This window comes from Hippocampus zosterae, chromosome 16 (genome assembly GCF_025434085.1).
Source record: "Hippocampus zosterae strain Florida chromosome 16, ASM2543408v3, whole genome shotgun sequence".
Taxonomy (NCBI): Eukaryota; Metazoa; Chordata; class Actinopteri; order Syngnathiformes; family Syngnathidae; genus Hippocampus; species Hippocampus zosterae.
Window position 1 is genome coordinate 3589254 of NC_067466.1, and position 13076 is coordinate 3602329.

Below are 13076 nucleotides of genomic sequence, written 5' to 3' on the forward strand. Positions count from 1 at the left end.
AGTGTCACTGGTAATTTTCATTCTATTGTACGGCTCCCATTCCTAGACCCCCCCCCCCCCCCCACCTTCTTTTTCTTTTTCAATATAACCGAATAATTTTTGAAGGGCTAAAAATGCACAACATTCATGCAAAGTCCAAAATAAGAATCAGAAAGGGTAGAAAATTGCTTTTTGTTTGTTAGCCGTGAATGCGGGGCATGTTTCATGTTCTCCAGGTTTGATCGTGGTTTGGGTGGGTTTGAGATGGATTTTCGCCTTCGCGATCATTTGGCCGGATTGTTCAACAAGCAGAAAAAGACCACGAAAGATGTGCGAGAGAGCCCCCGTGCCATGGCCAAGCTACTCAAGGAGGCCCAGAGGCTGAAGACGGTGCTCAGTGCAAATGTAGAATTCATGGCCCAGGTTAGTCCAGCTACCAGAACTGTCATTCAGTCATGAATATCATTATTATATTGTTAATCATCAACAACTTAACTGCAAGTGTTTATTATTGTAGACTGAGATGATAACACTAGGGAACACAATTTTTTTGTGTGACACTTGTTTTTTAATGGTGCAGAATGCAAACCTGATCTCAGTATTTCTTTGTCACGTCACGTTTTGAGCTATAGAACCTGTTTGCCATAGGTGATTTTTCCCGGGCTCAATTGAACGCAGCAGTGTACGAACACCACTGAAACATGTGACTTCAAGTTTGTGGAAGGCTGCTGTAGACATTTAAACAAATGTTTTGAATAACTGCCACTGATATGGACTCTCATCTCGAGATTATCACACTGTCCTGATGTTTCTTTCAGGTGGAAGGTTTAATTGATGAAATTGACTTCAAGGCCAAGGTCACCAGAGCAGAGTTTGAAGAGCTGTGTGCTGATCTATTTGAAAGAGTGCCGCACCCGGTGCAGGAGGCCCTCACTGCTGCAGAAATGAATCTGGTATGTATTCCGTATGGACACTACGAGAACTATTTTAGTGGCAGTAATTTTAAACGAATATTCAAGGTTTATGTCGGAACAAATGGAGCAGGAAAAAAATTCTGATCCCTATATAGCAGACATAAACAAACTCAATGTCTCATAAACCCGTCAAAGAAAAATAAGTAATTAATATTATTAGTTGTGAAGACAAAACACCTTCTGATTGTCAAATTGATATGAAGACTGTGAAAAAGATAAATCTGGGAATCTCAAACCACTTCGATACATTGCCAACTTAGCATTTCTGAACAAAACTGCAAAAATAATTCCGGACTTGTCTTCGTCAGATTCGGGTCTCGTAATGTTTACAAGTAACGTTTGCAAGCATCCATTTTGAATCCGCTTTTTTTTATCGCGAAGCGTTAGTTTGTCGTTACTTCCTATATGGGCTAAAACCAATGTCTTGCTTGTTGTGATTGGACGCTATATCGACAAATGCAAATCACAACCAATCCGTGTTCGGCTTCTTGAACCCCTTTCTCGCGAATGCCGAATGTTATCGAGACTTGTGACGAATCTAAAGTGCGTCAGATAGATGAGGATCTGAAAAACACATTCCGATGGGACTGATTGGATAGAAAGCTAACGGTGTCCCCAGTAGGAAACGGTAAAGAGGAACCATTGTGCTTGTGTCGGATTTCGTTAAAAAGCTCGATGTCGCCGATAAAGCTCTGTGTACAGTGTGTGACGATGTAATTCCATACAGATCGAGAGGATGGAAAGCTTAAGTCACACAACCTCGGTGAAACACTGAAAATAGACATTTCTACTGAAAAGTAACTACTCGATCTCAAGCGCTTTTCAACAGCCTGGAGCATGTGTAAAAACATGAGGAGTTGGCTAAAAAGAGAGTGGAAAAAGCCGGAGAGGAACAATCAGCTTTTAGTGCTTGCTAAAAAGCTTAAAATGAAGAGAGAAAAAAGTATTGTAGCTCATGAAACTGTATATTTTTGTATAGACTGCAAATAGACATCCACTTTATATAATAAAATACATTCATAACCCATATATAGTAAACAGTGTGGGACTTCACTCTCACTGTAGGAGGTAAGAATCAACAGCTTTTTATCACATTTACACAACACTTTATGAATACATTTACACAACACTTTATGAATACAAGTAATGAACAAATCTTAAATATGGCAGGGAATGTGTTTCCTTTTTTAGTTTTGATTTTGAGCAGCAAGTTTGAAGTTACATGTTGGTGCACACCATGAATGCAAAAGCAAAATTGCACACATTTTCGCTTGAAAGAAGAGTGAACAATCTTGGGATTTTTTTCTGTTAAAGTTTCAAATAGTGTGTGCCGTATTTTCACGACTATTCGACGCACCGTACGGTTGGGCGCAGTCTCGTTAATGGGTGACATTTCTGTATTTTGCACATAGACAGACCGCACTGTACCAATGGGCGCAGTTTTACAGTGGTAAAACATACGCCAGCTTAACCCTTGTGTGTTCATATTTAAAAAGGCCTTAAGTTACACATTTTACAATTTTTATAATGATGTATTTTGTGTTATAAAAACATTCTTTTTTTTCAAACACTCAAAATGTTCAGAGGCATCTGTGCTATCCATACATATATAGTTTTTATTCGTTCTTTGGGATTTTTTTGCCCTTTATGGACAATAAAGGCAGTACTGTGTTATGACACTTCAAAGAAATCTATAAAAATAAAACCTGAATTGGAAGATGTCATATCACACAAGTAGAGCCTTGATAATGTCAAAGAATTATAAAAAAAAATTCTGGATGTACAATTTATAGTAAATGTATTGAGGTGTGATAACCAAGTCAATTATGAATATTCTTTTACTTTCAACCACTCAAAATGTTCTGTGGCATCATTAACATAAAGTTTGAAATGGAAAAGTCACAACAACCATGTAGAATTTATAACGCGGGGCTGCTCTCCTCTGCCGAGTCAGAGCTGCCGTACTCGGTGGTGTCGTCAGCGTCCCCGGGCGAAAATTCCCCCGACGATTCCTTTTCGGAAGCGTCCGAACCGTCGCTATCGGTTTCCCAAATGGCATCAAGCGCCTCCATTCCGCTGCACATTTTCGCCATGTCCGTTTCTCACCGTCTAACTCACTCGAGTGGTTGTGGCGGTTGATCGGATATGAATCACCGCTACCTGGCCGCCTTGACCAATCGCGCACCGTACCTTCAACCAAGCCGAAACGGACCAATCAGTGGAATTCAGAAAAAGAATCATTGGCCGGTTTCTTACTCCCCCGCCCCGACCCACAGCCGCCGCTGGGAGAGGCGTGGGGCGTGGTGTGACGGTGACGGGCTGGGAAGAGGCCGGTTTCCTACTCACCGGCCCCGGCCCACAGCGCTCGCCCGCCGGGTACACCCCCCCCCCCAATTTATTTTTTTTTTTTGCAAAATAAAAACAGAGTTGTGTCTGGAGGTCCCAACCAAGCCCGACTAACTATCCGGACCGGACTTGGTCATGCAAAAATGCCCCGCGAGACCTTCGACGGCGGTTTTGGTGCAGCTGCTGGGTACCCAACAAAACTTTTTTTTTTTGAAAAAGAAAAAAAAGTTGTCTGCTTGTGTCTGGAGGTCCTAACGAACAATCACAACCGGAATTGATCATGCAAAAACGCCCCGCGAGTCCGTCGGGGCGGCGCCGGCGCAGCCAGCCATTAGGTACGCAACGTAACTTTATTTCCCGCAAAAGCAAAAAAAAAATTGTCTGGAGGTCCCATCCAAGCCCTACTAACAATCCCGACCGGAATTGTTCATGTAAGAATGCATCGGTTTGAAGCCTGCTGCAAAAAGGCAAACTCATTTGCGATCCTCTGACGCCACCTAAAGTTGCAAAATTGGAATGACCTCTACCCAACAATGTGGCATGCTTACGTCTGTCCAAGCGATAAAGCGATTGACGTAAAAATCGTGTGAAATGCATGTATACACATTAGGTTTACGATGCATTCAAAAATATGAATTATAATGGATCTCTATGGTGCAAAATATGTAAATTGTGAAGATTAAGTTATCAAAACGTTTTTTTATTATTGTTATAATTGATGAGAATTATCAGACGGTGGCGTCATGAAATTTAGGCCATTTTAGAACCCCGCCGCAAGTTTCAGCTCTCTCGTGTTTTTCTGAATGCGCTTTGCCTTTGATTCAGACATCATTTTATACATATCGCAAGCGGTGCACTACGAGGGTTAAGCAGACGGCATGCATGCGGGCACGCTAACACGTTAGCTTGAAGCATACGGTAGCATGCCAAGACGTACAGATAAGCTAAAAACACGTTTTTAAAAAGGCAACGAAAGCACAACTGAGTTCGGGTGTATTTTATTTAGCCATCGTACAATTTTCTCACATTTTTCGATCAATCATCACCCAGAAATCCATCAAAGTATCATCCTCTGTATCAGAAGCAGAGGACTGCACATCCCAGTTGTCATTGAACGCATCACATGCTAGTGTGAGTTGCTACGCATTGCCGAGCGGAAAGAAGGAGCAGCAACAGCAAAGTCAACATTTCTCTCGTGTGAAGCTTTCTCACATTTGAAAGTAAAGAACAGAGCGAAACATGGTGGCAGCGCGTGTGTGTGTGTAGAAAGAATTGAACAATTGTGCAAGTACCGTAATCCATCAAAAACGCCGCGTTCCCTCTCGTTGCGTATTGTGACGTAACTCGCCCAGCGTGTAGAAAGAATTGAACAATTGTGCAAGTACCGTAATCCATCAAAAACGCCGCGTTGCCTCTCGTTGCGTATTGTGACGTAACTCGCCCAGCGCTGCCTCTCACTCTTTGTAAAGTTGTTTGCCATCGATCATCCATTGTTCCCATGCCGTTTGCAACTTTACTTTGAACGCCCGGTTGATGCCGATGTCCAGCGGTTGGAGTTCTTTAGTCGAGCCTCCGGGAATAACGGCAAGCTCAGAGTTCATTTGCTTGACTTGGTTTTCACCGCTGCTGTGAGATGGGCACGCATGCCAAAAGCATAACCGATGACTTGAAGTTTGAACTGAGCTTCGTAGGCGTGTCTCTTTGTCGAATTTATTTTCGGGGGTTCTTAGAAACCAAAACCGGAGTTGTTTTGCAACAATGCACATTGCCACACTCTATACAGGTGTTGGTACCTGCTTGCGGCGTCCATTTAGCGTCCACTTACACGCCCACCCTTCACCCATTGGCGTACTGCTCCCCAGCCTGTCCTCTCTCTCTCTCTCTCCCTCTCCATATATGTACATATACACGCCCACCCTTCCCTGATTGGCTGACTTCTTTCCCGCATGCCTGGCCACAGTCACTTCCGCCTTTTCTCTATATACAGCGTGTCGGCTGTCAGTCAGATTTTGGAACTCAGTGCATACAAAAGACGCTCCGCACCATAAGGCGTCCTGTCCATTTTGGAGAAAATTTAAGACTTTTAATGGCTCCTTATAGTCGTGAAAATACGGTATATTAACCGTATGTTTTTTTAATACATGTTCAAAATAAAATTCAAGGAGTCTTGCCACTTTTATAAATGTCATCTGTTGAAATGGTTGTTAAATATTGACTATTAAGAAAAGTACTGAAACTAATCCGAGGTCATCTTTGTTACAATAGGATGAAATTGAACAGGTGATTTTAGTGGGCGGCGCTACCCGTGTCCCTAAAGTTCAGGAAGTGCTGCTCAAAGCAGTCGGAAAGTAAGTGACACATTGAAGTAACTTCTTATTTTATCGCCATGTTTTCAATCATGTCAGGACTTCATAATTCTCTTGAAATTAGGGAGGAGTTGGGGAAAAATATAAACGCGGATGAGGCAGCAGCCATGGGAGCAGTGTATCAGGCTGCAGCTCTCAGTAAGGCCTTCAAAGTCACACCATTCCTGGTCCGAGACGCAGCCGTCTTCCCCATTCAGGTTGGTTGATTTTATTCACCTATGGATATTTGCCACACAACATTTGACTTATCACTGATAATACTCCTTTATTTACTCAAAGGTCAAATGCATTTTTTACATCCTTGTCTTTTGTTCTTGTGACATGCTTATTTTCTCCAGTTACATTTCCATTGATTTTGATTACATTCACTTCCTTCCGTCTCTTTTCTGTAAAATATACTCCATGAAATTTACTGTGTACTGTATTACAAAGTTAACCCAATACTCCTTGACGATAAAATTTGTAAAATTGCCATCAGTGGAAGAATCGGGTTGCAGGTATGTGGACATTTAACACTGTTTTTATGCCAAGTTGTTTTTATGAGTAGGATATCACTACAGCGCTAAACATTTCTGATTCCATTTTGTTTCACACATGGTTGAGGAGGCTGTATTGCTCATAAAATGTGTAAAATTGATATGATTTAAAGAACCTGGTTGCAGATATGTGGACAATATGCTCTGTTTTTAGAAGGATACCACTGTAACTCTAAACATTTATGGTTACATTTTGTTAGGTGGATTTCACTCGTGAGGTTGAGGAAGAAGGTGCCAAAACCTTGAAACACAGCAAACGAATCCTCTTTCAGAGGATGGCACCCTATCCCCAGCGAAAGGTCATTACATTCAACCGCTACAATGATGACTTTGCTTTCAACATCAACTATGGAGATCTTAGTTTCCTGTCTCAGGAAGACCTCAGGTAGCTGCTATGTCTGTATTGTGCTCTGGAATTCCCATTAAAATGTACATGATTCTAAATGGTTTAATTCTCTTACTGAATTCCCTGTTCATTCATTCTAACCACGTCTGTCATATATCTTCACAATTGCAGTGTATTTGGCTCTCTCAACCTGACAACAGTCAATTTATCAGGAGTAGGCAGCAGCTTTCAGAAGCACACGCAGGCAGAGTCCAAGGGGATTAAGGCCCATTTCAACATGGATGAAAGTGGAGTTCTCCTCCTGGATCGGGTAAGTATCATTGTGATTTGGGGTGCCCAACCTTTGTTTGACCGAAGATCAACTTTTCATGCAACCAACCTTCTGCGATTGACCCGTTACTGCATGCACACACACATGCATGCCATGATGAGCAACAGTCGTCGTAACGGCCCCTAACATGAATGAAACAGAAACATAAGGTAGATTCAAAAGTTTGTTACTTTGTGAAAAGGAAATCACTGCCTAACTGAGTACAAACCTGACATGGAAGCATGGAATGCAGTTTTGTAGCATCTGGAGTTTAGGAACATCACTATCGTTGCTCATGTGTAACGTTTTAAAATGTTTCTCCTGGCACTCCAGAATCCCAGTCTTTGCCAGTGCCATTGGTGAATTGCAGATGAAACAAAATTTGATTGAGAATTAAAAAAAGAGAGAGAGAGAGATCGCAACAGCTCTTATTACACGCTGCTTCCTGTAATGCGCCACCGTAGGTTGAAGGTGGCATTTTTTTTTTTTTTTTTGTACAAGTGAAACTGATAGTACGCTTATACCCCTTTCCCACTGCCGCAAAAGCACGGGTAAACACGCTTTTTTGGGCAGTGGGAAAGGCTCACTGGCCAGTGTCGATCCGTGTCCACCAGCGCGCCATCGGAGGAGAGTTGTGATTGCCTCTGATTCCCTCCCCCCCACCCCCCTGCCGCTTGCAGTTTGAAAGCCTAACACGGGACTTTGCGGTAATTACGTGATGACATAGAGTGGTACGTGATTCTTCATAACATTGCGCGCCATCGGCCTCGTATATAGCACGCCCCCACAACTAAAGCTAGGAGATCAGTAGTAGCAAAGAGTTGATCCTCCATTGCTTTTCGACAATTTTGAGGACGGTAAAAAGCATGATAAAAGAAAGAACACTCGCTTCCATGTTGCTTTGTTGACCACCAAGAAATCTGTCGCACGATCATCTATGCAATCACAGCGTGGCGACGTAACCAGATGAGAAATGGTGGAGGAGGGGCGGGGGGGGGCGCAGAATCCCCTTCTGTTGGTCAATGGGAAAGGGACAATATGCCAATTGGTTGCGTGTCGCCACGGATCACTACTACCCACTAATTTCAGTGGGAAAGGGGTATATGGATACATTGTACACTAACAACAAAAATATATAAAATTAACAACACGCACACATAAATACAAATCTTTTTTCCTTTTTTTTTTTTTTTTAATAAACACCCCTCGTGATCAACTTGGGACCAGTCCGCTACCGGTTAGCTCCCGGTCGATCGCGATCGACATTTTGGGCACCCTTTTGATCATTTCAACTTCACAGGGGAATTTTCCTGTGGCTAAATAATACAACATTGTATGTGCTATAAGGAGGTAAAAAGTGTTCATATCATTTCTTGCATAATCAGTCACATGATTTTCTAAATCATGTACAAAGGACTGGATAGGAAATAATACAGTAGCTGTTTTTTGTTCACAGGTGGAGTCTGTTTTTGAAATCATTGTGGAGGAGAAAGAAGAAGAATCCACATTAACCAGTATGTTTTTCAGTTCATATTCTTGCGACATCTTCGATATTCAGTGGATCTAGAAAGTATTCATAGTGTTGGACTTTTCCCACATTTTCTAATCACAGCCTCATCCCAAAACGGAATTTAAAAAAAAATCTCCACGCACATTTCATAATGATGTGAGTGTTTTTTTGTTAATACGAAACTAAGACATCACATATATCGTCAAGTCAAGTGCAACTTTATTGTCTACACCAGGGGTGTCGAACTCATTTCACATTGTGGGCCACATACGGACTCAGTAGATGTTACGTGGGCCGGACCATTAACACTAATTATACCATATTGTGCTATAAATAACCAAAACATCATGTGTTTACTTTGTTTTGGTATGAAGAAGCATTGGCGCATTGATACCATCTGCTGTTTTGGGTCTGTCTCAGTGACAGACTGAGACTGCTGTTTTCTTCTTTGATTAAAACAGTGTGCCCCTACCGGATAATCAATGAATTGCATTTTATTAAAAATATTCATTCTGTGTCTTTAATGGATTTTTTCACTTTTAAATTATAAGCCTGATCGAACCTCCTTGGGAGCCGGTTCTGGCCCGCGGGCCGTATGGTTGACACCACTGGTCTACGCATTGAAACTGTTGGTTTTTGATGCCGTGTCGCCTGAGAGATCAAAGGTCACCGGCGTTCAGTATTGGTTTTCAGCCTTGCTCCTTACATGCACTGATTTCTCCAGACTCTGAACCCATTGGTGATATGATGGACCATAGAAATCCCTTAATGCCTTGCATTTGTACATTGAGGAACAGAGTCCTGAAACTGTTGGACCATTTTCTCAGGCAGGTGTTCACCATTAGGTGAACCTTGCCCCATTTTTACTTGTCAATGACTGAGCCATTCAGGGAAGCTCCTTTTATACCCAATCAGGGCACTTACCAGTTCCCAGTTAGCCTGTTAACCTGTGGGATGTTCCAAACAGGTGTTTGATGAGCATTTCTCAACTCCCCCAGCTTTTTTGGAACATGTTGCAGCCATAAAATGAAAGTTAATGATTGTTTGCTTCAACTATTTTCTATGTTTTCTTGTTTTTTTTAAATATATACTTATTATACTTATTTAATACTTATTAAGTATTAAATAAATACTTAATATCATAAAAAAAAACATTAGAGCAGAGTCCAACCTGGGACTTTGATTTTGTCCAAAATGGAAAAAGTTGTGAAATATTTGAAATACTCAAAACGTTGTAAAGTCTTGACTCAGATTCCATGATGTAAAAACCACTTGTATCTGATACTGCTTTTGGTGACATTGATAATTGCCTCAGCACAACAAAACTCAGTTTGCATTTTTCTATTTTTCAGAATTGGGTAACACAATTTCCACATTGTTTGGAGGAGGATCCCCAGAACTTAGCCCAAATGTGACAGAGCCAGTCCAAGTAAGTATTATTACATTTAATGACCAATGTAGTGCAGTGGATATGACCATTGAAACCTGTAAAATGGCATCGTTTTTTTTAAGACGATCAATTACGGTTTTCGTACATTATACAACCATAATACAACGGTTGGAACTGCTTATTGAAGCATGGGGTATGTTCTCCACCCATGAGCGTCATAAAAATGGTTTCTTCTCTGAGGAACAATATGAAACCTGACGTGCGTATGAGTGCTACCTAAATGTTAGCAATATTTGACATTGCCATACAGCATTTTAATAGCTAAATAGACTCGGAAAAATTTCTAAAAGTTAAGAGTATGTGGACTGTTCAAAATGGCCAAGTTAGCACAGCACGAGCTATGTTATTATTTTTGATACTTAATCGGCTTTAACATATATATTTTTTCAAATGCCATTGATATATGCACTGTTGTTCATACACACTGCCGAATAGAATGAAGGACAATTAATTTTCAGTGGCCTGAGGCTTTAATGGAATATTAATGAGGAGATTTCGGCCAATGACTATTGCAGCCCCAAAACGTGATACCGTTCGGCTGTTGGAACTAACTAGCCTTGAGCGTGAACTAATGAAGCCTGTTCTGATGAGGGGAAATGTCTTTCACGAATTATTGATTTAATGCCCTCCAAATGCAATGACATGATTCACTCCCCTGACAATGAGATTGACAGGTACGATACAGTTCACACCAAATAAAATTACTCAGTGGAACCTCTAGTTATGAACTTCATTAGATCTGTGAGGGCATTTGTACCTTGAAACGTTAAGAAATCTAGTTAATATTTCCTATTGAAATGAATGCAGTTAATCCTTTCAATGTGATTGGGTGAATGTATTGTACAGGTGGAACTACAGTCTTGCGACATGTGGGTACTGATGTGATCACACTAACATGTAATGTTGCTTCTCTTAATTGAACACATTTTAATATATAACAGACACCAGTGATAATTTTACAGTTTACCCCCAGCGAGTCCCAGATCAGAAAAGTTTGAATCCCATTATGCATTTAGAGTCCCAAATTTCGAATTCTGAAATGGTCTACTTATTCAATTGCATATGATAGTAACACAAACAACAACATATACATACAATTATAAACAAATGCCGCAAAAATTTAAATAATTCAGGCATACAAGATTTGCTGAGAAGGAGGTTCTTATTTCATCCCATGGTTATAATAAATATAATAAACACTTGTTCGCAACTCTTGTTTTAACGTTACACAACTTGGCAATCGTCTGCTTTCCACGAGGTGAAGGCCAATCTCGCCAATCTCGTCTCATGAGAGCGGAAATCTCGTCACGCGAGATTACTTAACGCGAGATCGAAACAACAATGGCAGCGATTGTCAAACTGCGATCGTTGCGGGGAAAAAAGATGTACCGAAGGAAGGCCTGAGGATTTCGGAAATTCACGGTAAATGTTTTTCGGTTCCGTCAGATTACCCAATGGGAAACAAAGGTAACTAATTTTGTGTTCTGTAAATGTTCATCATGGGAACCCATTTTTCTATTTTGACTGATATTCATAATCAAGAATTCTGAAACTCAAAAGTATGTTTCAAGGGTAAATTTTTGAAAACTCTGCATGAACAAAGAACATTACATCAGCAGCTGTGTACTGTGTAGGTTTATTCAAAAAAATAAATGGATCAAAATATGTTGTACTCATGGCATCATGAGTATAGCATACCACAAAATCGGTATTTTTTCCAATCTCACACTGCAGCGAGATTAATCATTAATACTGGTAAGTATTGATGTGGCTTGACGTCCTCTTGGATGCATGTGTAATCTACTATCAATTTGACGAAATCATCTAACACACGTCATCATTAGTTCTATCAACAGTTCACATTAGCATTACAACACCTTGTGATGGATGTTTTATTCATAAAGTTAACATGCGGCAACCGGTAATTTTTTATTATAGAAAAACCAATACTGTTTCATAATATTTTTCATAGCGATTAGCCTATAGATCAAATGACCAACTTGCCTAGTAATCGTGCCTCCCGTCGTATCTCGCTCTCGTGTTCTGTGCATACATCACAGGTGAGTTTAGTGATATGCACTTCAAACGATTCATACAAAAAAAATCAGACTGGCATTCCCATTTCTTAAATGTCGAGAACACATCACAGGTGAGTTTAGTGATACGCCCTTCAAACGATTCATACGAAAAATTAGAATGGCATTCCCATTTCATAAATGTCATAATTAGTAGACCTTTGTGTGTGTTTTTTTCGCCGCCTCAAACTTTGATCCGCGAAAGTAAATTAGAAGAAACACTTACACACCACACCACAAACACACATACAGGCACAGTGAAATCGCGTTGATCACACAGGAGAGATTTTATCGCGTACAGTCAACTCGTGTCCGGTGACTTATGAAAAACTATTTTTCGGTACTGTCAAAATGACGCCACGGAAACGAGACGCTACAGGAAACGATCGTTACCGTGAAATCCTCAGGCCTGCCATGGGTTTTTTAAAAAAACATTTTGACTGAGAAATTTCCTTGCGTCCCACATTATTTGGAACTGCGCGTCCCACGTCCAATTATGCGTGTAGGAGAGGGACGCAGAGGAAACGAGATGGCTGAGACACTGTAGATTTTTTATAGATGAAAATTAAATGAATTTAGGATATAGCAATTTGCAATTGGATCATCATGAATATGGCAGTGGAACTTCCCCCAACATATGCAACAGCTTAAGCCTTCAGCTGTAGAGAGCTAGCACAATTTTTCAGCAATGCATGATGCACGTTGCCAATGATGGTTACACAGCATGAGAATTGCAACATAGATACCGTATTTTCACGACTCTAAGGCGCCACTAAAAGTCTTAAATTTTCTCCCAAATGGACAGGACGCCTTATGGTGCGGAGCGTCTTTTGTATGCGCTGAGTTCCAAAATCTGACTGACAGCCGACACGCTGTTTATATAGAGAAAAGGCGGAAGTGACTGTGGCCAGGCATGCGGGAAAGAAGTCGGCCAATCAGGGAAGGGTGGGTGTGTATATATACATCTATGGAGAGGGAGAGAGAGAGGGAGAGAGAAGGCAGACGTAAGAGAGGACAGGCATGCTGGGGAGCAGTCCGCCAATGGGTGAAGGGTGGGCGTGTAAGTGGACGCTAAAGGGACGCTGCAAGCAGGTACCAACACCTGTATAGAGTGTGGCAATGTGCATTGTTGCAAAAAAAACTCCGGTTTTGGTTTCGAAGAACCCCCGAAAATAAATTCGACA

General features: G+C 41.1%; 1 protein-coding gene across 1 annotated transcript in view; it reads left to right on the forward strand.

Annotated features, from left to right (window-relative positions):
- The window catches only part of hyou1 (hypoxia up-regulated 1), a 42170-nt gene that overhangs the window by 7948 nt on the left and 21146 nt on the right, over window positions 1-13076 (forward strand). The window contains exons 9-16 of the mRNA XM_052046235.1: window positions 216-402; window positions 798-932; window positions 5565-5647; window positions 5730-5862; window positions 6402-6586; window positions 6719-6857; window positions 8314-8371; window positions 9720-9796. Of these exons, the coding sequence (XP_051902195.1) occupies window positions 216-402; window positions 798-932; window positions 5565-5647; window positions 5730-5862; window positions 6402-6586; window positions 6719-6857; window positions 8314-8371; window positions 9720-9796 (997 nt within the window). The remainder of the gene's footprint in view (window positions 1-215; window positions 403-797; window positions 933-5564; window positions 5648-5729; window positions 5863-6401; window positions 6587-6718; window positions 6858-8313; window positions 8372-9719; window positions 9797-13076) is intronic.